Here is a 25,413-nt window from a genome sequence, read left to right as displayed (position 1 = left end):
CTGTGTCATAAAAGGCTTCTTCGGGGCTGGACTCTATTTTTGATAGGATACCTTTTGCACCCGTTTAGTACTACAGTATGCAGATATGACGGCTTCCTGCCAGGCTTCTGTAGGTTCAGGCCTTCCAATATTTGTGCTTTTTTCTACTACGGAATTCCTTTTTTTCTTCTGACATTTAATTTAAAGGCGATTTCCATTACTTGTCCGGGTAACTCAAATCTTCGGCGTCTTCGCAAACCGTTGGTTCCTCAGGCGGCAGAGATTGCGTACCTTAGGTACACATTGAATATAATTAGACCAGAATCAGTTTTATTTAACAGAAGACATTGTAACCAGCCCAGATCGAAATCCACCACCTCCACTACTAAATTTAGGTCAGCCACAATGTAGCACGACAGGCCACACTTTGCACGGCCTGACTTATTCGTTCGCACTGCCAGGAGACTATATTCATTAAACCCAAGCAAAGGTGTCATATGTTTGCTCCATGTTTCTTGAAGTAATAGAATTGTAAATGAATTTAGAAATAATATTGTATTGGAGTCAGACAGTAGACAGTTTAGCCCATGAACATTCCAAGAGCATAGTTGTATTTGCTTAGCATTAACATCTGTAGCTAGGGACATTCAGTTACTATCTGCTCTGGGTAATTTCGGCAGAGTAGCTGGAAGCCTGGACCAATCCTCCATTCGCACATTATTTTTAGGTAGCCACTCAGAAATTAGACCCCCTGTTAGTGAGTTGGTAATCATCAGGCCAGAGCTGCAAGATTGATTAGCCGATGGGCCTGATGCGCCTCTAAGAACTGGATTTGGCGTCTTACTTTCGGCTGTTATTCTGTCCTTATCCACCTTAAGGGCCAATCCCTTCAGAATCTGGGAATAAGGTACACAGGTCCAAATCTCAACCTTAAAGCCACATTCCATAAAATACAAACTTGATTCTAAAATTATGGTCACAATACCATTTGAGGACCAGTGGTAATAGTGGACTCTCGTAGAGTGTTTGGCTGTACTTGTCTAAACTGCACTGACACCAAATCAGTGATTTTAATAAATGATAATTCAGGAATGGTTGAGATTATTTTCAGAATTAGGCTCCAGTTGAGACTACTGTGGGAACCCTGAGATTCATAAAGAGGATGGATTACTAATTTGTTATCCCAATTAATAGAACTATTATCCTGTCTACAACATAAGGAGATTGATGGGCCTGGTTTACTATCTTTTGCTAAAGCGTTATTTGAAAATATTTTTAATGATTTTAGACACTGAGTGACAATAGGCTCTAACAAGTCTGCTGAACTTGACCCATTCGGGGTACGTGCTACTTGATCTTGGGACACAAGCCTGGTCACCTGAGGATTACTGTCAAACCTAATCTCCTCTCCCCTACTAAGGCCTACTATATCCAGCTTCATTATACCATTGATAGTGAGAACTTCATTTTTTCTACCATTTGCAGATGCTGAGCCCTACACCTCAAAAGCATCAAGAGATCTGTAGAAGATTCCACATCTTCTTGGGCGCCATCCTGAAATGGACATTTCTTAATAGCTTTATTAAAAATGGGAAAATAATCCTTAGGTTTAGCTGCGGTGACCAGCAAAACAACTGTTTTCTTGCCCTTTTAGAAAATGGAGGACAATCACTAAGACTATCCCCGGGGCTTGAACATGGGGATTTGACAATGAGTGTTGACTTAATTTTCTTGATTCCCTGGGGAACATGACCTTCAACGATTTGTGCATCTAAACACAGACTGACCTCAGCCTCCCCTCCAGCCTCCTCTGGAACCCTAGAATTATCACGACACATATTTTCCTGGAGTTGTTGCTGCTTCATGTTCACACTAGGTACACTAACTCCCAATTTCTTATTGCATACTGGAGTTCCGTCAAGGAATGAATTCCCAGATGTTTTTTTTAACTTTGTCAACAAGTGAACCTACTATTTTAGGGAGATCTGACATCTTATCCATAATGTGAGAACATGTGCATCTTATTAATTGGTCATTAACCTCAGTCTGGGCCTTAACCACCAAACCTGTTATGTTTTGTAATGATGGTTGAAGATAGTTAATTTACACGTATTAAGGTAGCTACGGTGGGGTTGGGCGGTGGCCCGGGGCTTGCGGGGGTAAGCAGAGGAAGAGTCTTCCTAAGATGCTGCCAGGGTGGGACAGCAGAAAATGGGGGAATTCCTTTCCACAGACACGGGTTGGGTTGGTTGGGTGGCAGTGAGTTTTGGTGCTGGTTGTATTGAACCTATCTTACAGAATGACAGGCATGGAGGGGGAGGGAGGTGTTTAATTCATTGGTCATTAACCTCAGTCTGGGCTTAACCACCAAGCTGTTAAGTTTTGTAATTTTGTGTCAATACCGGCCACATAGACTCCTAAAGTGTTTAGAAGTTCCACCTGTATTTCGAGCTTATTTGAATGGAAATCAAGTGCAGGAGTTATAACATTCTTTGTATTTAACAAACTTTTCCGCACACCAGTATTATCAACACTTTTATACATTGTAGGGTGCTCATCCGGAATAGGTGAAACATCATACTTATCTAAGAACGAGAGATCTGCAGAGTTCAGCAAGTTATCAACTTGACCAATGATCTGAACACCATGTTGACTATTTATTGTTTTACTTTTTAAAGGGATTAGGATTGAATTATCATCTAATATCTGATCCTCACCACATATCCCTGGCCAAAGGGACTTAAAAAAATCTTATTATTTGTTATCTCCAGAACAGGCAATCCTAGATTCTCACATATCTTCTCAGCCCCCCACTTGCGCGACCGAGATAATAAAGGACTTTGAGCCACTTGATTCACCTGCATATCCCCCAAACAGATAACAGATGCATCACTTTCATTTGAATGCTTATTACACTTAGATATGTCCCAAAGAGTATCTTTTGCCTGGTGTGCCTGGTGTGCACAGTTCATTCCAGACTGCATCTTCATTTGGCTAGATGTCACATTTAGCTGCTCGGTAGAAGGAACATTATGGACTTGAGCTTTAACTACTATTTCATAAGGGCAATTTGCTGCCACAGGTGCATTCAAGTTTAAATACGTAGAACCTGACAACTGTTTCCCACTATCCCTCAGTACATCCCTGTGAGATACAGCGTTGTCGCAAACTGCCTGGGCTTTAGATAACACATCTTATTCGCAGCTGGTGATGTTGGAGGCAATTTGGCATCACAGTTACCTTCACATTGGGCACCACCTTTCTGTTTGAAGAAGTCCTTAATACTTGGCTGGGAAATTAAATGTCTAAATCATTTTGGGCATAAATTGGTGAAATTATTTAGAAAACAATTTCAAATAATTGTTTGAAAGTTAGAATTAGTTTACATAATTGTGTAAGAAATGTGTTAGGATTAGTAAATCACAATTTCTAAAATGAAGGACTTTTAAAAAGGTTTCTAAAAGTTTGAAACTACCTAACTATTTCCTAATGTTTATTTTGAAAAGGGTTGTATTGATATTTTAATAGATAAGATGTGACAAAGGAGTTTTAAATATAATAGTTTTCTAACAAAAATGTTCTACATGTTATTATGCATTTTGGATCATTCTACATATGTTTGCTGCTAAGTTATAAAGTGTGTGCAGGGTCTTTAAACAAGTCAGAATTGTTTGTAATGCACAGAGTTATGCTTTTCAATTATTATCCCTGGGATATAGATACAGATGTTCCTATTTAATTTCCACAAATATCTTATTTGAATATTTATATTATCTTCTGCCTCATATTTAAAAGGAGAATTGTGGCCGAAAATATTTAATAATTCTAACAAATTCATAATCCAGTGTGAATTTTAGTTTCCATAGCCTTCAGCAATTCATAATTAAAAAAAAAAAATTCTTGGTGAGAAGGTATCCTGCCAGTTTGATGGTGACTATGCCCTTCTCATACCTCTTTTTTAATACTTTTCTCAGGGTATTTCACATCTAAACTTCTCACAAACCGCTGAACAATATCCTCCACTGGTTGAGCTTTTGATTTTATTTTCCGGTGTATAGTCTCAAAATCTCTAAACCAACACATACAATCTGAGAGAACTGATGGCGAGGCGCATGTGGGAAAATATGAGTCTTCATTACAATATACGGAGTCTGCTTATACCATTTTTGTTCTTAACAACAAGTATAATAAAAAACTGTTTATCAATGTACATAAGCGGCAAATAAACCAACTCTATGTAATTCAGAGGGAATTCCTTTCTTTTTAACTTGCATTCTTTGACTTTTAAATTTCTTCCTTCTAAAATGTTACTGTACCCCAAGACTTTACGCAATCATCATTGTGACCAAATCAGTCAGTATTTCAGATAATGCATGGTTTACTGAGTGATCACTGAGACTGATTATAATGACAAAATGTTAGATTGAATAATTAAGTTGCACTACATTCCTCATACTCACCTTGGGTAGCTTCCCTCTATGAAGAAACACAGGAACTGCATCTCGCCCTGCATTCTTTGGTATTACTTCAAGGATTTCCACAGTATCATCGGCCAAGTAGTAGTGCAAAATAAGCTCTCTTAGGTCACCATACATAGAGGATGTATCATCCCATATGCAATAGAACCGTAAAACATGCCTGTCATGTTCCAGGAACTGCTTTAATGTGTCCATGCGATCATAAGGACGCAAAGGTTGCATGGCATCTTGTTCCTAAAAACAAACAAAACATAAGACATTAGTGGCTTTAAATTTAGACAAGACGAGTGCTAACACTGGCGAAACTCTTAGGGTTATACATCCTGAAAAAAAGTTGCTTAAACTTGGAGTGAACTAATGACTTTCATTTTAGAGACAGGGCTGCTAACACTGGGCAATTTTGAATAGAGTGCTGTGAAAACTGGGTGAAATATTACTGACATTTATATTCACAGAAGAGGATTGCTAACTTTGGTACAAATTTTGCCAGGAGATCTCATGTTGGGATAATGATAAACAGCTACCACTAGTTAGGCAGGCAATCCTACCTAGATAGTTGCCACTCAAAATGTACCAAGATCCAGATAATGAAACAGCAGAAGGACGGACTGCCCACTTTGAACCATTGTCCCATATGATAAAGAACACATGTAACATGAAGATGATGCCATCAAGAACAAGAATCCCTACTGCGTGTTATCTACACTTGCCTGAGTGCTCTTCTTGCCAAGCGCAGGCTCTCCTGCCTCCCTACTTCAACTATTTGGGAGTGCACAGTTGTAGACAATCTGTCATTGAGTGCTCTAATGGGCTTAACATCAGGCTCAACACTCAGACCATCACATTTTAGCCATCACTGCAAAAAAGTCTCATCTACAACAAAGTGGTTACGTATGAAAAAACATTAAGCTAGGACGCTTATGAGCAAGCCTGCACCTTATCCATCAATAAATCCTCCCTCTTAGTTATTATGTGTAGTTTAACTTCCAGGGATTCCACATTGACATATGCAAACCCTGTTATGAATTATATAAATCAATGTATACAACGATTGGGAATTGTTCAGTGTCTTTTATCTATGTTCTTTGTGTGTATATATAATCACCGTTGGAGCACTGCCTCATCTGCACTATTCTGTTGATTGCTACACTTGAATGGAGTGAAAACATTACAGAATGCAAACTATATCAGTACTGTGTTTTGTCTTCTTTGTAATTCATTTTGGTCCAATGAATAAGTCTGAGAAACTCTAGGTTTCTTCTAAGAGACATAAAATGGTACCACTTTTGAATGAGTGCCACAGCACAAACGTTATATAAATAGATACCTACCCTGGTCCATGTGGGTAGATAGGGTTGTCCATGTTATTTAAACACTGCACTTTATCCTAAGCACTGGCATATTGGCACTTTAAGAAAAATTGAAGTTTTTAAGTAAAACAAGCGCGATCATGCAATTGTTGCTTTTGCTTGTTCATGCAGCATGCACTCAACATGGATTCTGGCTGTGTGGGTTGCCATGCAAAGAACAAGTGCATCAGTATTTTAAGACAAAAATAAATGTTTAAATAAAACAAGCTTAATAAAGAATGTTTGGCTTTTGCCTGTTGTTAGACCTGGCATCTTTTGGGGTGTTTCCCCTGTCTTTTTTGCTTTCTGACCTTCAGGTTTTGATTGTGCTGTACTTCGTTGCTGGATTAGAGTCCCTGCGCACTTTCTCATTGCTGTTCAGTGTTAAAACGCAAGTGCTCCTGCTGCAAATTGTGGTTATGGATTGGAGTTTCCATGTCTTATTTGATTTACCACCAAGGGCCTCAATATGATGTTGGTCAGAGTTGCCTCTGACCGACATCTCTGTGATTGCAGAACTGACTGACCTCTGGTCAACGGTTCCGACACCACAAATATGATGCGACCACACATGGTGTGGTAGCAAACTCCCATTTCTCCATTGGAGCTTGTGCAGCAGACGTAAACCGGCTGCAGCACAAGCCCTCATAGAGAAGTGAGAGTTTCTGTAAATCCATGCACCGTGTGGAAGGCACCTCACAGTGCCCGCCACACGGTTCAGGGATTTACAAGGGGGCACCATAGGTGTTCCTCATGCCCACAACTGAAAGGCCAGGGGAGAAGGGGGCCCTGCTAGGGGCCCCCAATGTCGCGCTCCAACAGCCTAACCATGTCGAAAGGCTGACATGGAAAGGCTGTCAGAAACCAGTGGCGTAGCTAGACCATGTACCACCCATGGGGGTCACTGTATTTGCCGCCTGCAGCATGCAAGAGCGGGGGTGGGGGATACTACAGATTTCCATGATGTCTGCCGCTGTGGATAAGAGCGAGGGGGTGGGGGTGCTGTTGATTCCCATGACAGCCAAAGATAAAAGAGGGGGAGGCCGCCACCCCCAGAACTCATGGAACCCAGGGCAGACAGGCCCCTCACAAACCCTCTTGCTACGCCACTGTTGGAAACCGCCATCATAATCTCAGTGGCGGAAACGCCATCTATAAGGGATTATATGAAGGTTTCCGACTGGCCGACGGGCTCCTTGAGCACATTGGGAGCCAGGCGGATTGACTAGCCGGTTTACACTCGTAGCGCCGACATTGTAGTTCAGCAGTCAGAGTGTAAACCTACCGGTCGGAGGTTTATCAACCGACATCGTAATAGGCCACCCACACAAGTAGCCTTTCAAAGGGTTCTCAGACCTGCCACTGCAGTGTCTGCATGCAGTGTTGACTGCCATGTCGACCTGGCAAGTGCACCCACTTGCCAGGCCCTAACCTTCCCTTACATGTGAGACACTGCTAAGGTAGGCCCAAAATATCTCTAAGGGAAGGGTGCAGTGTGTGTGAAAGGTAGCACATGTACTGATGTGTATTACATGTCCTGATTGTGAAATACTGTGCATTACATTTTTCCCTATTGCAAGACAATCTGTCTCATAGGTTAACATGGGAGTTGCCTTGTAAAACCTTACAAGCATACCTTTTCATTAGGACAAGATAGAGAGCCGGAGTTTAGGCTCCCTGAACTAAAAATTTAAAAATACATCTTTTGAACTCCTAATTTAACAATACATCTGTTAGTGAAAATGTTTTTTATATTGTGTGTTTGAAAATACCACTTTTAGAAAGTCTGCATTTACTTGCTTAACCATCCTATTTACCTCTTCTATTTGTGTATTCACCATCTGGGTTCAGAGTGACAGGAGCTTGGTATGTGCATTCACAGTGAACAGACACAAAGGGGCGGGTTAAGGTGTGTCATGCCTTTCCTTGGTGGCCCATAGCCACACCAAATAGACCTGGCTACATTTATAGTAGTGTGAGGAGTTGTCAATTGCACCTGAATGGACTGTGGCTGCCTTCCACAAAACTGTCTCCACCTCCTGTAGTGAACCTGGCCTGAGCCAGGCAGAACTGATTATGTGTGTCAGAGGAACTCTGTTTGTACCCACTCAAAGGAACATGTGATATAAATATTGGGACCCTGACCCCAGGACATTAGAACTCTTTGGGATCAAGAAACCTTCCAAGAGGAAGAGCTGGCGAAGCTGAGAGGGGAGGCAACCACTTTGCTGTGTGCTTTGTTATGTTGACCTGCAGTGGCTGCTACTGTCTTGGACAGTGAAATTACTGGACTGGACTTTCTCCAAACTTCTTTTACGGAGTATTTCCAGGGGCTTAAGGTAGAGCTTGCCCCTGTACAAGAAGTCTCAAGAGCAGCAAAAACTTCCCTTTCCTCTGGGTACCTGCATCTGGAACTGTATGTTCCAGCTAGCACAGAGGGAAAAAACAACCCAATGCCATGACTGACACTGCTGCCGACTCCATTACCTGAAGGCACTGCAGAGAATACCACTGCACTTTGGACTGGAACCCTGGTCTCACCGACGATGACCTTCACTACACTTCACACCACAATCCGATGCCTGTCGGCGCTCCTGACTTCAACCACACGGAGTTCGATCTGCAACACATGTGACTTCAAGGGCTCAACGACTCCTGCACCCACCTCCAGGAACGAAGCCTGCTGACCCCACCTCTTCGGAGTTCATCGCATAGTCCACGACGCCCTACATTTCCAAGGTACTGTTTGTGGGTCTTCCTGACACCGTAGCTGGCCTGAGACGCCACAGTCGGCAAGAACTGTTGGATTTGTTTGTTAATGACTCCGTGATAGCCCTTGGTGGAGTTATTGACTTCAAGAAACTGTTTTAAAGTCTATTTCTGTTTGTTGATATTTTTGAATAACTGTCTGTTGGATTCCTATCGTTTTGGTCTTGTTTAGCACAGATAAATATTGGCTGTTTTTCTACAATGGGTGTGGTGTCCTTTTATAGTGTTTTCACTGTATTACTGCGTGTTATGTGCAAATGCTGTTCATATTGCCTTTGAGATAAGTCTGACTGCTCGCATCAGGCTACGAAGGAGGTGAGCATGGGTTATTTTAGAAGTGTATCTCTGTTTCCCTGACGATAAGGAAGGGTCCCTACTTGGTCAAGGTGAAACCTCTGCCAACTAGAGACCCTCATTTCTAACACCTGCATTGTGATGCAAGTTTTGAACTTATATTACATATTTGTGTGTGTTGTCTTGCAAAGATTTTAATTAGCCATGCAATAAAATATATTTGATATTTTATATATGTGATATTTGGCAACTGTATTGCTTGCATAGCCTTCAAAAAAGATAGGTGCTAACATTTTTCTTCTTTTCTTTAGTATCAATGTACATACGGTAACACCAAAGCACTGCTTGCCTTCAAACTATCAAACCTTTGCTGACCATTCTTTCATCAGTCAATTACCTCTATAATCAAAGTTAAAACCCACAAGGTCACGTTTGAGCAAAAAATTACTCTTCACTTCCAAAAGTGAGGTGCCATCAACACATTTATCCGTATTCTACTTCCTCTGACATAGCCTTATTTTTTATCCTTCCCCTGAGGGCTGTCCAGAACTAGTGGGAACTCTTACAAATACCAGAAAAGACCAACCCAACTCTTACCTTACACTGGCAAAAATCAAAGCATCCTTCTTAAAATGGTCCAAAAAGTACCACTCCCCAAACTTTACATTCATATACAGGCTCATTCTTTTATTTGTATTTGTTTTCAGTACAGCACCTGCACTGTGAGTTGGTAACTTCAGAGGACTCTGGTAGTTTGCAACAGGGGAAAGGTAATGGAAGAACGTACATATAGGACTTATTTAAAGTTGAGTTCATATCCTTGGAGGAAGAGTTGAGTCCTGATTTACTCTTGCTCGTAACAACAATAAATCTACAGCTGCCTTCCGTGTGCTAAACTATCAGCAAAAAAATTACAGAATGCCCACAAACTTATAGATTTGTGATCATTAACCACCTTCAAAAGGTGTCCCCACAATGGACCATCCAAAATTCTCATTAGAAAGCAGATTGTTTCATATGTAAAATTGCACAACACTGGTATAATTGTGTGTATGGGTAAACCAATTTACAAGTGGAAATTCATTTATGAATTACAAAGTTGTACTAGAACTGATAAATACAGCAGTTAGAGGAATAAGAACCATATGGGTGTTCAAGTGGCTTCATAAATCAGGGCCACTGAGATCACTATCAGTTGGTCACGCAAGCAATGTCTGCATGAAGATATAACTGGTCAATTAAGACTGGTCCTCGTCACATACCTACTTGCCTGACTGGTGTATGCTTCCCTGTTACTTTTATTTCATGGAAGGTTTACTGTAGAACACTTATCTTAAGGAGGGGGTTTGTACAGCGCTCTGTCACCATAAGTTTCCGGGCGCTGATTGAGTGCTGAGAGGTGCAGGCATGGGGGTCTAGCCAGACTGTGTAAAAAGAAAAGTTTTCAGAAGTTTTCTGAATTCCAGGAGAGAGTTGGAAGATTTGAACGGGAGAGGCAGCGGGTTCCAGAAGTTGGGAGCTAAGTGAGCGAATCTGCGGCCGCCAAATTTGTTAAGCTTAATTGAGGGGGTAGCTAAGACCTGATGATGAGAGGACCGTAGATTGCGTGCCGGATGGTAGGGGGTGACCAGGGATTTGAGAAAGGCGGGAGAGGTCCCAGAGACAGCTTTGAATGCCAGGCAGCCGATCTTAAATGCAGCCCTCCGTTCAACCAGCAGCCAATGGAGTTTGCAAAGTAATGACTTCGCGGACTGCCACCTCGGGGTCTTGTAGGCCAGTCTGGCCGCCTGGTTCTGTACTATTTGAAGCCTGTGAAGAAGGGATTTGGGTAGGCCATGGTACAGAGAGTTTGAAAAGTCCAGGCGGGACAGTACCAGGGCAATCAGGACTTGTATCAGAGCCTCAGGTGTGAGGAGGTGGGAGACTTTCCTGATTTTTCTGAGCTGGAACATGCATGATGACACGACAGCACCCACCTGGGGCTTGAGGAAGAGCTCCGTGTCGATAATGACCCCAAGACTTTTTGCTGACTTGGCTGGAGCAGGTGGGGGGGCCAAGCTCCACCGGCCAGAACTGTGGACCCCAATAGGTGGGGCTGTTGCTTGGGAGAATTAGCTCTGTTTTCCCCGGGTTCAGCTTGAGCTGGTTAAGGTTCATCCATTGTTGGATGTGTAGCATCACGGCTTGACAGTCAGTGGCTGCGTTTGGAGTGTTGAGAGGGAAGATGATTTGCAGATCGTCTGCATAATTGAAGACGGTGATGTCCCACCTCTTCAGGGAGTGAATGAGTGGTTGAAGATAGAGATCAAAAAGCAGAGGAGACAGGGAAGATCCCTGAGGCACTCCGCAGGTAGATGGCACCTTGGCAGCCGTAAAAGGGCCTAAGCGAACCGCTTGGGTTCTGCCCGATAAGAAAGATTTGAGCCAGGCAGAGGCCAGGCCCTGGATGCCGGCCTGCTCGACACAGTGGAGAAGGATGTTATGGTCCACCTTGTCGAACGCCGCTGACAGATCTAATAGGACGGGCGCTTGAGGTGCCCCTTTGTCAGCATTGCCCTTTAAAGAAGCCATGACTGCCAGGATCACAGCCTCGGTGGAGTGGGCTGGTCTGAAACCGGCCTGGTTGGGTTAGAGGTTGGAGCACTCGATGAATTGAGAGAGGCAGCTGGTGACATGTGCCTCCAAAAGTTTGGATAGGTATGGCAGAAGGGAGATAGGCCGATAGTTGGCAAGGTCCTCTGGGTCGGCACCAGGTTTTTTTAGCAGAGGCACCAGGACTGCCTCCTTGAAGGAGTTGGGCACTGTGCCTGTCTCAAGGGAGGTGTTTAACAGGGGTAGGATGCAGTCCAGCAGAGCCAGGAAGATGTCGTGAAACACAGAGGGGGGACAACAGTCATTGGGCGAGCCCGATTTGACTCGAGCAACGAGTTTAGCTAGAATGTTGGAATCAAGGGTAGGAAAACTTAGAAATGAGAGTGGGTTTCCGGGGGAGGAAGGTGATATGGCAGCAGGGGGGACAGGGGGGGATAGTATTCTTAATCTTAGTGATCTTATCAATGAAGAAACTATTTAGGGCATTGCAGGACTCTTGGGTGGGGGTCTGAGAAGGAAGGGTTCTAGCGTCGGACGTAAGCTCGCTCATAACTGTAAAGATCTCTTTGGACTTATTAGGGGCAGTGAGAATCCTTTAAAGATATGTAGGGATTTTGCTGCCAAGATTGCACTTTTGTATTTTTTTGTGCAATAACGTATAACTCTCTGTCGGTGGGCGAGTAGTTACGTCTCCACCTATGTTCCATCTGGCGTAATTCAAGTTGCTGAGTTTTCAGAGTGGTGTTAAACCACCTGTGTGATTTACTGTGCCTGGAGCGAGGGTATCTGGAGAGGGGGGTAAATTGGTCGCTGGCCTTGGTGATCCAACCGGAGAAGTCTTCCTCCAGTATGTGAACAGTTGCGGCGCTGCGCGGCTGGGGACGAGTATCAGCCAAGAACAAGAGGAAGCCTTGAGAGTCAAGTGCACTCCATTTACGGGCAGCCCCACCTGTAAGTGGGGGGACCTTTACCCGACCCCTGACAGTGATCACGGTGTCGATCATATAATGATCCGACCAGATGCAGGGCGTGATCACGGGACAGGAGAGTGTGAGGTTGTGGGTCCATATATGGTCTAGTATATGGCCCCTGATGTGAGTGGGAGAAGTGACGAGTTGGGTCAAGTTAAGGCTGGAGAGAACTTCGAACAGCTCAGCCGCATGAGGGCCAGCGTCGCAGTCGTTGTACCAATAGTTGAAATCACCGAGGACAGCGACTCGAGCAGAAGAAGTGATCAGGTTGGCTAGCTGTTCGCTGAAGGCGACGGGAAACAGAGGCATGGGGTGGGGGGGCGATAGAGAACGATAAGGGTAAGAGCTTCCTCTCCAGTTTCCAGGCTGATGATGAGGTTGTCCACATCAGCGAGGATAAAGGAGTACGTGGAAATGAATTTGAACTCCTTTCGAATGACAGCTGCCACCCCTCCGTCAGCCCGACCAGAGGGTCGGTTCATGTTAAGCATGTAGTAGTCGGGGCAGTGCTGCCAAGATGTCAGGGAGAGAATCGTCAGTCAGCCAGGTCTCAGTGAGTAGGAGGATGTCAGGTCTTTCATCAATGAGGAGGAGAAAAAGGTGTTACACAGGTGTTATCACAGAAGAAATAATAGGACAATCCATCCACTACCACCATTAATTAATTGAGAGGATTAATACCAATCCCTGATTAGCCAGTAAAATGAAAAACTCCCACACAAGACAACTTGCACCGAATGACGTTCTCCTTGATTCCCCTTCAAGTTATCCCCAATGCCCCTAGACAAATGGTAAGTGATCTACAATAAGTATTAGTGTACGAGCACATCACAAAACAATCAAAATAAATAATACAAATAATTGAATAGCAAACAAATTGTATTTGTGGATGATACTGTGCAGACAATTACAACTTTGAATTACCTTCACCTACAATTATGGGACTAAACAGCAGGAGAGAGCCCCAGAAGAGGGAGTGTAAAAAAAGCTGTTTTTGCTACACCTATGTGACAAGTCTTTCATTCTCCTTTTGCTATTCCTCTAACAAAAAAAAAGGACAGCCTACAGATCAGCATGAGTAAGAACACCTTCTGACTATCAGTCTGCCACCCATCTATGCAGTGAACCACAAGCACAAATCGCATGCCACTTCTCCCTGTTACTGCACCCACAAACCCCTATGAAACATGCATGGAGACTTAAAAGCTGATGATGTGATAGACAAGCAATCCCTACTTCCTTTGTCCACTGGCTCCACACTAAGTATCTGTAATGGAGCAGAGAGCCACTAGGATGCTCTAATGACCAGGAAAAATAATTTTAAAAAACATAGAAAGAGGAGAACAAGTGGACCTGCGTTACAGCAGTGGGTAAAACTACTGGTACACTGTTTTGAGAGGAATCTCAGCAAATTCAGACTGCGTCATAAGATGTATTATAGATATAGGGCCAGATGTATCAAGCATTTTTGCGTTTGCAAACAGGCAGATTCACAGAATCTGCCTGTTTGCAAACGCAAAACTTGCTTTTCCGATGCAGCAAACCTAATTTTGAGATTCAGTAGCCTGTTACCGAATCGCAAAATGGATTTGCGATTTGGTATTAGGAAGAGGAGTGTTTAGGGCGTACCTGCCTAATACCGAATCGCATCGTATGTATGAATGTTTTATGACCGCAGTTGGGGTCGCAAAACATTTGCATTTTACCTCCTACTTCAAGTAGGTGGTAACCCATCCGCAAATAGGAAGGTTCCCCAAGGGACCCCTTCCCCTTTGTGAATGTTTGTAAAACCATTTTTAAGAGGACCACTGCCTCCTCTTAAAAAATGAAAAGAAAACTTCATTTTTCGTTTTGTAAACCATCTTGTTTTCCTTTAAGGAAAACGGGGTGCTTTACAAAAAAAGATTGCTTTATTGGAAAGCAATCACGGACATGGTGGTCTGCTGATCTCAGCAGGCCACCATCCCTGTGATTTTTGCCATTCCTCGGGGGTCGCACATTGCGACCTACCTCATTAATATTCATGAGGTAGGTCATTTACTACTCCCTAGGATCGCAAAAGGTGTACTATACACCTTCATACATTGCATTTTGCGATTTCCTAATTGCAAAACCTTGTGATTCGCAATTAGGGAACCCATAGTTACTGCCTGCAAATAAATCACTCTGATTGGCTGACAGGATTTCAATGTTCCATTTGAGGAACTAATTGTGTGTGTAATTTTTTTTTTTGTTTATTGCCTCTCACCCTCTTGCGATGTAAGGAATACGCGTCTTCTGGAACTGGAGCCGGAGGATTTAATCTTACTCCCAGCTTCTGCAGGAAGTTTCTGGTGAACTGGTCACAATCTACAATCATGTAGGGAGTAGCATACAAGACAATCTCCTTGTTGATGTTGAAATGATCCACTTTGTAGAACTCCTCATCATAAGGAGGGGGGAGCGGAATCCGATGCCGACGAACAATAGTTCCTAAACAATGAAAATAAAGGATGGTGAACCATTGTGTGTAACGTCAACTCCACTCAACTTGACTTTTCAAAGATAAATGTATAATAATGAGACTGCTAACATAAAAAAAGAAAGAATAGAATTTCAAACAATGAGATCACGAAATCTACATAGTCACATTGAATATTCCTTTCACCAAAAGAGCAATTGCATCGTACTACATGTTTTCAGCTGTACAGGCTCAGAAGATTATGAAAAATTACACTGTGCTTAGAAATATTTATGAAAGAAATTATATTTAAAACATAGTCAAAGTCACAAAACAATCAACAAACAGTTACTCAAGAAAAAAAGAGAGGAAAACTAAAGATGAAAGAGGAGAAAAATGAATTAAGATAGGTGAGGTTGAGTCAATCAATATGCGAATAGACTAGAGATGGGGCAACAGGGTGGGGCAGGAATGGATCTGATGACTTCTATAATGACACTTACATGTACATAATGAAACCCGGGTTCTATCAGCACAGTACGCCCAGAGGCAGTTGTTGATGCCATTCACACGTACTAGAATGTCTGTGTAGCTAAGACATGTTAGGGGGGTGGGGAGGGAGGTGGTGGAGGAGGGATATTGATTAAACCCTGGATATGGGGATATAGGGCCCGATTCACAGACCCCGGAGAGGCGGATACGGGACCCGGGCGCTATACTCCCCGGTTGACCCGGTGTGGACCATACCAGCCCCCCTGCCGATGCACTGCCGTTCGATTTTTCGCTCTGGGAGACGGTCACCTACATCCTGTGGGAGAAGGCATCTGTTCAGCGGGAGGGAGACCGGAGCTGCGTACGCATTCTGGAGTGAGTTAGACCTGGCACGAGACGACATGGTGCGTAGAGGCCCGAAAACTACCGAGGGTCAGGGAGAGCCGGAGGTACCCCACCAGCAGACTAGGCCGGGTGAAGGCAGAGGTCGGCCGGGGACGACCGAAATGGCCCAATCAGGTGCACAGCAAGTGGATAAACTTGACCTGATTCTTCAAGAAATCAGAGGCTCTAGGGCAGCGATGGAGCAACAATTGGGAACCCTCACCACTAATTTCTCTCTTCTGAAGGCAGACCATGCCAAACTGGCGGAGACAGTCAGGGATCAGGGACTAGCGGTGGCAGACCTTACACCAACTGTGGCGAAACACACTACCTCAATACAGGAGCTGCAAAACCAGGTCACTTCCCTGATGGACAGGGTGGAAGATGCGGAAGGGCGCAATCGCCGTAATAATATAAGGGAGATAGACCTGCCGGAAAGATGTGAAGGGGTGCGGGCTGCGGACTTTATGGAATATTGGCTCCGCGACCAGATCGCACCAGAGGGGCTATCCCCACACTTCTGTGTAGAATGTGCGCACAGGATCCCGTCCGGACAGCCTAGACCAGGTCGCCCACCGCGCCCATTGATAGTCCGTATCCTGAATTACAGGGATTGGGACGTTCTTCTACAGAGGGCCAGGGAGAAATCCACCATCCACTTTGAGAATCAGAGGGTGTCTGTTGGAACCTAATGTTGTCAGGTCACCTAGGGTAGCCTGGCCTAGGGTAAGACAATCTCTAATTGAGGCACATGTGTAAAGGTTGCAAACCACCGAGCAGTAATTAAATGCACATCCACACAAAAATGACGCTACACCAATCCTTTGTGGAAAAATACTAATTGTTTTATAAAAATAGGTTTGTTCTTCTCTATCACTTTTACACCAGTATTTCTCCTTATTCAGTTTCAAACCAATTACTGTATTACTCTTTACATCTCCATCTTATTCTGCTCAGTACCTTTACATCAAAGTTCAGCCCTAGGTTCACCCCTCCTATCTAACAGTATTATGCAGTTAGGGAACGATAAACAGTAGCTATCCTAGAATACCCTGTTCACCTGTAACTAGGATGAGGGCTTCACACAATTCCCTGTCAGAAGGTAATTTCAGCAATACTTAAACAGTTCCTACTACCCCCAGATCACTGTTCTGTGTCCACTCTCCTCTGAACCTGAAACCAAAAAGGTTATTTCTTCACATTAATCACCAACTTTCAGGACTCAGCCTTGGGAGCGAGCGGAGTACATGTGGAAGTCTTAAGGGAATATGGTCTGGATTTTCCCCTCACAAATAGACCTTGACGGAGGAACCGCTCCTCAGTCTCTCCTGTCGGTGAAACTCTGTATTTCAGTCTTCCCCCCACACACTCCTTACTTTTCAGATGGGGCCCACAGGGCCAAGGTCCCGGATCGCCGAGGGGAAAAGGGAGACCCCAACAGGAGTTTACTTGTCGCTCGATCCGCCTCACCCGCCCGACCAGCCACTCGCTGACAGCGCTGGCACGGGGTGATAGGATCTCACAGAGTGAAAGAGGCTGCTGCTTGCTCACCCGCCCGACCAGTCACTCGTTTCCAGAGCTGGCGCGGGTCGAGAGGGCCACACCGGATGACGAGAGCCGATACTCGCCTCACGTCCGTTTCCTTCTCCCGAGCCGACTCCGCCTCTCACGGACTATCGGCCCCACCAGGCATGCGCGAGAGAACAGTGGCTCTACACCCGAGCCTGCTCAGCTCCGACGGCTCTTCTTTCTCTGCTCCACCCACTTCAGGACCGGCGGCCGCTGTACCAGGCTTGCGCTGTTTCAGGGGAATGCCTTCCTCATGCAAAGCCACTGTCTACCTCACGCTGGCCCAGGGAAGGATGAGGTCGCTTTCTCTCCTCGTCCGCACTAACAGCGATCACTGCTCCAACCACACGGACCCTGTCTTCCCCACTTGGACAGCTGCTATTCTCAGCCAGCAGTCTGACACCATAGGTATGAGGAGGGATTCCGTTTGGATATGTCGCCAGGGGAAATCAAGGGCAACTACGATCTCAGTTCATTTAAGGAGCCAATCGAGGGCGCCACAATGAACAATCCCTCAGCCTTAACCCCCCCTTCTTCTTGGCAAAACACTGCCAGAGTCTTTCTGAGGTCTTCCCAACTGGGCAGTGGACTGTGCTCCTCAGCGATACAGTCACCCTCAACCCCTCATACCCCTTTCTTCTAGGCTAGGGGTTGGTCAAGCGCCCAGGGTCTCCAGTAATCCCACGCAGCGGGGTCAAGTCAAGTAACCACAAGGGAGGAAGGGTGGTGAATCAATAAGGAAGCGTCCCTAGACTGGGAGGTCAACCCTTTGGTTATCCTACCCCCACCTTATGCTACAGCCTGTCCTCCAGCTGACTCTCTCTGGCAAGACAAAATGGTTGCCCAGCATTCCGCCTTTTATAGGCTGACCCTCAGAGGTCCAGAAGGGACCAGAAGGTTCTGGAATGCCCTATGCTATCCTATGGGACAGATCTCAGGTGTGACAGTTGTGGCAGTTAGAAGCCACCATTTTGTGGATCTGTATTAATTCCTGTCAGGAAAGGCACCTAGGCCTGAGGTGAAAAACTAGGAGGCAAAAGAGCACCTATCCCCCAGGCCAACACCATAAAAACCTAGTGGACACAAAAAAAATACAAAGGCATGAGGGGCAAACAGGGGACAAAATAAATAATAAATTGGAGGAACTACGCAAAAGGCCAGACAGGTCTAACAGTGTCACTCTACCCAGACTATACAAACATGGAGCAGAAACGGTGTGCATTGTACTTGGAGGTGAAGAGGAAACTCAGGAAGGCGCAGATGAATTACGCGCTACTTTTCCCGGCCCGCCTGAAAGTCATACATGGACGGAAAACTCACTTCTTCGAGAGCCCCTCTGATGCTGACGAATGGCTAGAGGTGATGGGCATCGATGGCAGCCAAGACAGCTCCCAAACGGCTGCTACTGGCAATTCGAATGACGGATCGGACCGAGACGCCCGAAGGTCCCCGGGAGCCGGGAAGGAGAAGAATCGACAGGGCCCATCCCGGACACAACAGAAGGAGGACCAGCTTGGGGCTTTGTCGATGGCTGGTAACTTTAGGGAAGACGAAAATAGCCACAGACTCGGAGGACAGCACACTACAATCGGACTCGGAGAAAAGTGTGATCCTATTCCCCACGGTCACTCCCGGGCTGCAGACGAGCTTATGGATAGTTGACTGGCTGGCTGAAGTATCATAGTAGCGTATCTCTCGATGCACTTCATCGTATCATTTTATGATATCGTACAGTGTAGACCCTGTATTAATTTTGAGCAGTTCTGTGTTCATGGGGTGGGATACAATCACAGGACCTGGTAACACTTGGCTGGCATCCCCGGGCGCCCACCTTGTTTCTAGAGGATGCATACAGGGGTCACTTATATAAGGTGCTGAGAGAGGCTCACTGATTGCCCCGTGGCAACCGTTTTGAAAATACTTTTGTATCCTTTATAAGCTATACTCTTTGGCTGGGCTGCCGTTGAGCCACCAACGCCTGATGACAACACCACCATGAACGTGTGTGTGCTTAGCCGCCCCCCCAATGGCGAAAGCACAAGACTTTGGACCTTTCTGTTACATTGGTTCCTGTTGGGCTCAGCTGGGTTATACGGCTGTGCCGGGTTGGTTCTGTTTTTGTTAGCAATGCTGGGGTATGTATTCTCCTGGGCGCTTATCTTATGGGATCCTGATACACGACCACTGACATTGAAAGATCTGACAATGGATGATCATGGTTGAGAGGGCTGGGTCATACAAACTCATCACCTGGAACGTGCGGGGTCTGGGAGCAGTGCAGAAACGACACAGAGTTCACTCTTTCCTCCTCAGACAGCAGACACAGATAGCCTTCATATAAGAGTCACACCTCACGGCAACAGAAGTGCAAAAGCTGTGGAAAAAGTGGAGGGGCACTATTTATTCCACGTCATACTCGGCTTTTTGTAGAGGGGCGACCATTTGGGTTCGCCACGGGACCCCTTTCATAGAACTAGAAAGGAGAATGGACGATCAGGGCAGGGACATCCTAGTCAAGGGCACCCTAGATGGCACACTGATAATTCGGATTAGCATATAGGCACCGAATTACGAGCAGGACATATTCTTCCAGAAGGTTGGGAGGGAGTTGGCAGACTGGGCGGAAATCCCCTGGATGCTTGGGGGGGATTGGAACACTGTGCTAGATCTGGACGTGGACAGATCACACCCCCCCTTCAGGCGTCCGGAGCTACGAGACTGACTGACATATTTACAACATGGGCAGAGGGCTGGGGACTGACTGACGTCTGGAGAACACTACACCCCTCCTATAAGGAATACTCCCTTTAATTCCCCGGTGCATGATCTACACACCCGCATAGACCGATTTCTGTGCTCCCGTTCTCTGACTACAACGGTTGGTTCGTCGGAATACCTGGCAAAAACCTTTTTGGACCACAGGCCCTTAGCGATCACTCTCCACTGGGGTAGGGTGCCGACCCCGGTGTCAACCTGGAGACTTAACCCACGTCTCCTTGAGGACAGACCATTTCGGGCGACATTGTCGGACGCCCTGACACACTACCTGGAAGATAACTGGGACTCCGCTTCCTCTAATCTAATGGTGTGGGATGCGATGAAGGTAGTAGTGAGTGGGGTAGAGATAGGTCAGTTGGTGGGGGCCAGACAAGAAATACACAAGAAATTGTGCTAGGTGGAGGAACGACTCAAGGGGCTTGAGCGGGAGGCGAGTGTAGATCCGGCTAAAAAACAGGAACTACAGGAATTGTACATAGATCACGCAGAAACATTAGAGTCATTACGGAATGTAGGTTACAAGGTGTTTCTGTGGAGACAACACACTGAAGCAGACCGATCCGGGGCTCTTCTGGCCCGATTGGTGCGGGATACACCGGATCCACCGACAATCACCCAAATACATAACCCGATAGGTGCCCTAGTACACACTCAATCCGAAATTAATCAGGCATTTCACGACCACCTGCAGGCCCTTTATGCGCCTATAGGCTCTGAGGACTCTGAGCAGATAGCTGAGTTTATGCACGATCTCCCCTTCCCAACCTTATCAGAAGATACGAAGAAGGCACTGGAGGGGCCTATCACGCAACATGAGATACGCGCTGCGATTAAACACTTAAATAGAAATAAGACGCCGGGTATGGACGGATTCCCAGTGGAGTTTTACTCGACCTATGCTGAGACTCTGGTACCGGTCCTAGAAAAGATCTATAGAACAGCGTTTGAGGAAGGGCATTTACCAAAGTCCACCATGCAAACCCTGGTAATCTCCATACCTAAACCGGGTAGGGATGTTCTGGAACTGGCAAATTATAGACCCTTATCCATGCTGTCTAGGGAATACAAAATATTGAGCACTGCTATTGCCTTGCGGATTCAACCTCACCTGCCAGCTCTTATACACTGCGACCAATGAGGATTCCTCCCTGGGCGTAATACCTCCCTGAATACGAGACGCCTGCATGCTCTAATGGCTGCATCGCCAAAGGAATTGAACCGGGTTGGGTGCATTGCACTGGACCTAAAGCAGGCGTTCAATTCCCTCTCCTGGCCCTTCATGTTCGAAGCTCTGACACGCTTCGGCTTCCCTGCCCCTTTGTTACGATCGATCCGGTTATTATACACCGATCCCACCGCCCGGGCACGAACGGGGCGATATGTCTCGGCGGAATGCCCAGTGCATAGGGGTGCTCAGCAGGGCTGCCCCCTGTCCCCGATGCTGTTTGTTCTGGCGCTTGAGCCCCTGGCCATTGCCCTACGGATGCACTCTGAGAGGTTAGTTAAGTAAGGACAGGGTTAACCCAAAGAGTCGCTGGGACCTGGGTAGCTAACGTTAAGAAGAAGGGGTCCCAGTGAACAAGAGCACGTAATTACATAGATTATTTAGAATAAAACTAGTCAACAAATAAACAATACCTCTATAATGTTTTAATCACATTATAGGAAAAGGAGCATTATTGTACATTCCAAAAGCATACACAATTGTAATGGTATAGGTGCCCCTGGGGGTGGGGGGGGAAGTGATATAGTGGAGGTAAAGTGAGGGGAAGGATTAGTGACAATAACAACGCGATATTGATCAGGTAGTAGTAGTAAGGTTTCAAATATTCAATAGTAGACAAAATAAACGGTTATTCAATGTCACAATTTCAAAAAACACATGCCCCATTGTCCAATTTATGCAGGAATGGTGGGTTGAGTAGGGCTGTTAAAGAATGGGGATAGATGTCGACGTTTCGACCCTGGGAAAGCAGGATTGATTGAATTCCTTGCGCACGGGTCTTCTTCAGGACAGGCGGTGAACTAGGGGCAGCCAACCTAGTATTAAAAAGGGCGGTTTAATTAATAATTATATACTGGATAAGTATTCCGTCTGGTCTAGGTGGGTAGGGTATTAGACGTACCTGGGTACATCCGATAGGGGATGGAGTTATTCCAAAGAAAGGTCCATGACATTAGTTCAAAACCTTGAAAGAAATCATAATAGTACTTATTAGAAATATAATTATCTGAGTGAATCAACCAACTTAGTAAAGGAAAAATACCAGAGGACTTACTAACAAGGTAAAGTCCGAATTTCTGTTAGGTCCTAGTGCTGGACGAAGAGCCACTCGAACAATCTATCCAAAAGGGAAAAACACCACTTAGGATTGGACCAAGTATAGCCAAGACTAGATCACGAGTTAAAAAACCCAGGCGGAACTTACCGAATGGTTAGAAAGTCCGCCGGAGTATATTAGAATTGGAGCAGGATTGCTGAGTAAATCAGTTGCGGTATCTATGGAGCAAGGAAAACACAATGGAGCGTCAATGTGTTTAGTTAACGCGGGAGGCTCGCTGCTGATGTGCAAGCGCCGGTGGGTTAGTGAGCTTACCAGTCGACTTGAAGCTCGGCGTCTGACTCGGGTTCCTCGCGGACGGGGAACTTCCTGATACTCAGGTCGTTATAGGAACCGGTGTCACGTGGGATGACCAGTGAAGAAAGACTACCGGGAGTCGTCCGTTACCATGGTAACGTGATCGAGTAAAATAGCGTAGTTCTAAAAAGTTCTACGTGTTTAATTGGAAGGGTATATGGTGGGAGATCCTTAGTCATTGTACATGATTAATCAGGATTCAGTCAGTCGTATGAGAGGGAAACCCCAATGGGGGTTGAAACATGCGATATAAAGCGCAGGTGGTCCGTTAATATCACCCAGGGGTGAAGTGGTATTAAAATCGAAGATTCAGTCTCAAGAGGGTGAAGGTAGTTTGTATTGAGGGTCCGTTATTACATCCTATAGGAGGATGGAATTATTGTTATGGGTACATAACTGTGTACCTATCCCATGATGGTGAAGGCGGTGTTAATAAGGAAGGTTCATACCTGTTTAACAGTCTCAAGAAGGTAAAGATAGTTAGTATCAATAATAAATTATAGGGAACAGTGGAATCTTCTGATACATACTAAAGGGGGATGGTATTTTGATGGTATATAACTGCGTACTTGTCCCATGATGGTAAAGGCAGTATATGTCAACATTTGATTCGATGATAGATAAGTACACATCGCATTTAAGTGAACAAAAATCGTATGCCAGTCAGTTTACAACCCGGCTCTAGATAATACCCCATAAGGAATGTGCTGCGTACCTGTCACACGACGGTATAGGCAGCTGCAATTAGCTTGTATATCACAGTGGATGGTTATCTTTCAAGAGTCCATTTAACATCATACGGACAATAGTGATACACTTTAAGTTAAGGTGGCAAGCTGTGAGAAAGAACTATCATATTCATTGAGACCTGAATTTATAGAGTCAAAATAGAAAATCCATTTTAATTCTCTTATATTAAGTATGTTGGATATGTTACCACCCCTGGGGCCAAGGCTGATTTTCTCGATCACTAGCCATTTGAGACTCTCAGGTGGATGTCGAGCTGATCTGAAGTGATCGACTAACGGGGCACCCGCCACCTCACATCTAATGCGGCTCATATGTTGCAAGACACGTTGTTTGATTTTTTGTTGGGTCTGACCAATGTAGATCAGGTTGCAGGGGCACATAATCGCATAGATCACTGTAGAGGTGTTGCAGTTACTTAGAGATTTCAGTTGGATTTTGTTCTGGCTGTGTAAGAATTCTTTAGTTTGTATACAACTGTCACAGGCTTTACATTGGCCGCATTTGAAATGGCCAATGATAGGCTGGAGATTCCAGAGTGATCTGATGGTGGGATCTTCCTTGGTAGGGAGGAGCGAGCGTACTACATAGTCTTTTACGCTTCTAGATTTTTTGAAGGCATGCAGTGGGGTGCCAGGGTGCTGTATGTCATCTGCAACCAGTTGCCAGTGGTGATTAACAATCTTCTTAATTAGGTTGCTCTTGGTTGAGAAGGTTGTCACGCATACAATCCGATCCTGCTCGGTGTCATTTAGTTCTTTAGTCTTTAAAAGTTCATCACGAGGGTAGAACCAAGCTCGTTTTTTAGCTTTAGTCACCAGTCTTTTTGGGTAGCCACAGGCTTTTAAGCGTTCAGCTAATTCTTCAGACTGTTGAAAGTAATGTTCTTTGGAGGAACAGTTTCTTCGAACACGTAAAAACTGACCAAATGGGAGGTTATCACGGAGGGCCCGAGGATGATGACTATTGTATTGAAGTAGGGAGTTCCTCTCCGTTGGTTTTCTGTACAATGTAGTTAGCAGTTGACCCTGATGATGGTAAATGGTGATATCCAGAAAGTCTATACTTTGATTATTAGATTGTATGGTGAATTGTAGGTGAGGTGATTGCTGATTCAGCCAATGATGAAACTCGTTAAGAGTGGTAGAGTCACCGTTCCAGATTATTAGGATGTCGTCTATGTACCGAACCCAAATGTTAAGGTTGTTGTGGAAAGGATTGTTGGTATTTAATATGTTGTTGTCCTCAAAGGCTGCCATATATAGAATGGCTACATCTGGGGCAAAAGGAGCCCCCATCGCCACACCCTGAGTTTGAAGAAAGAAGTCATTTTTAAAGGTAAAAAAGTTCTTTGTCATTGCGACCCGAAGTAGGGATATGATGAATTCAGATGGCACATGCATGGGTGCTGGTCTAGATTCCAGGTATCTCAAAATGACTGCTAACGCTTCCTCTTGTGGGATGGATGTATATAAAGATACTACGTCACAGGTAACCAGTAATTGCTGTATAGGGTCAAAGGGTAACGTTTCAACTAGATTTATAGTTTGTGGAGTATCCCGTAGATATGTTTGGGTAGCCTCCGCCAATGGTTTTAGGAAAAAATCAATATATCTTCCAAGTGGTTCTAAAATCGAACCACAACCCGATACAATCGGACGTCCAGGAGGATTAGACATGTCCTTATGAATCTTAGGGAGGGTGTATATTGTGGCTAAGCGTGGGTGAGGCTGGTTGAGATAATCAAATTCATGTTTCGATAGAAACCCAAGTTCCAGTCCAAGTTGTGTGATTTCCAGAACTTCACGTGCTATTGCTTGTGTGGGATCTGAGCGTAGTTTCTGATAACTGACACCATCCATCAGTTGTCGTTGGATTTCCAACTCGTATTTCTTAGTGTCCTGGATCACAATGGCACCGCCTTTATCCGCA

General features: G+C 45.0%; 1 protein-coding gene across 1 annotated transcript in view; it reads right to left on the bottom strand.

Annotated features, from left to right (window-relative positions):
* Positions 1-25,413, bottom strand: part of EFHC2 (EF-hand domain containing 2) — a 413,024-nt gene that overhangs the window by 311,913 nt on the left and 75,698 nt on the right. Inside the window, exons 4-5 of the mRNA XM_086934106.1 lie at positions 14,681-14,904; positions 4,440-4,691 (exon numbers count right to left, since the gene is read on the bottom strand). Of these exons, the coding sequence (XP_086790232.1) occupies positions 4,440-4,691; positions 14,681-14,904 (476 nt within the window). The remainder of the gene's footprint in view (positions 1-4,439; positions 4,692-14,680; positions 14,905-25,413) is intronic.

This window comes from Lissotriton vulgaris, chromosome 8 (genome assembly GCF_964263255.1).
Source record: "Lissotriton vulgaris chromosome 8, aLisVul1.2, whole genome shotgun sequence".
In the NCBI taxonomy this organism is placed as follows: Eukaryota; Metazoa; Chordata; class Amphibia; order Caudata; family Salamandridae; genus Lissotriton; species Lissotriton vulgaris.
This window is presented reverse-complemented; position numbering and strand designations above follow the sequence as displayed.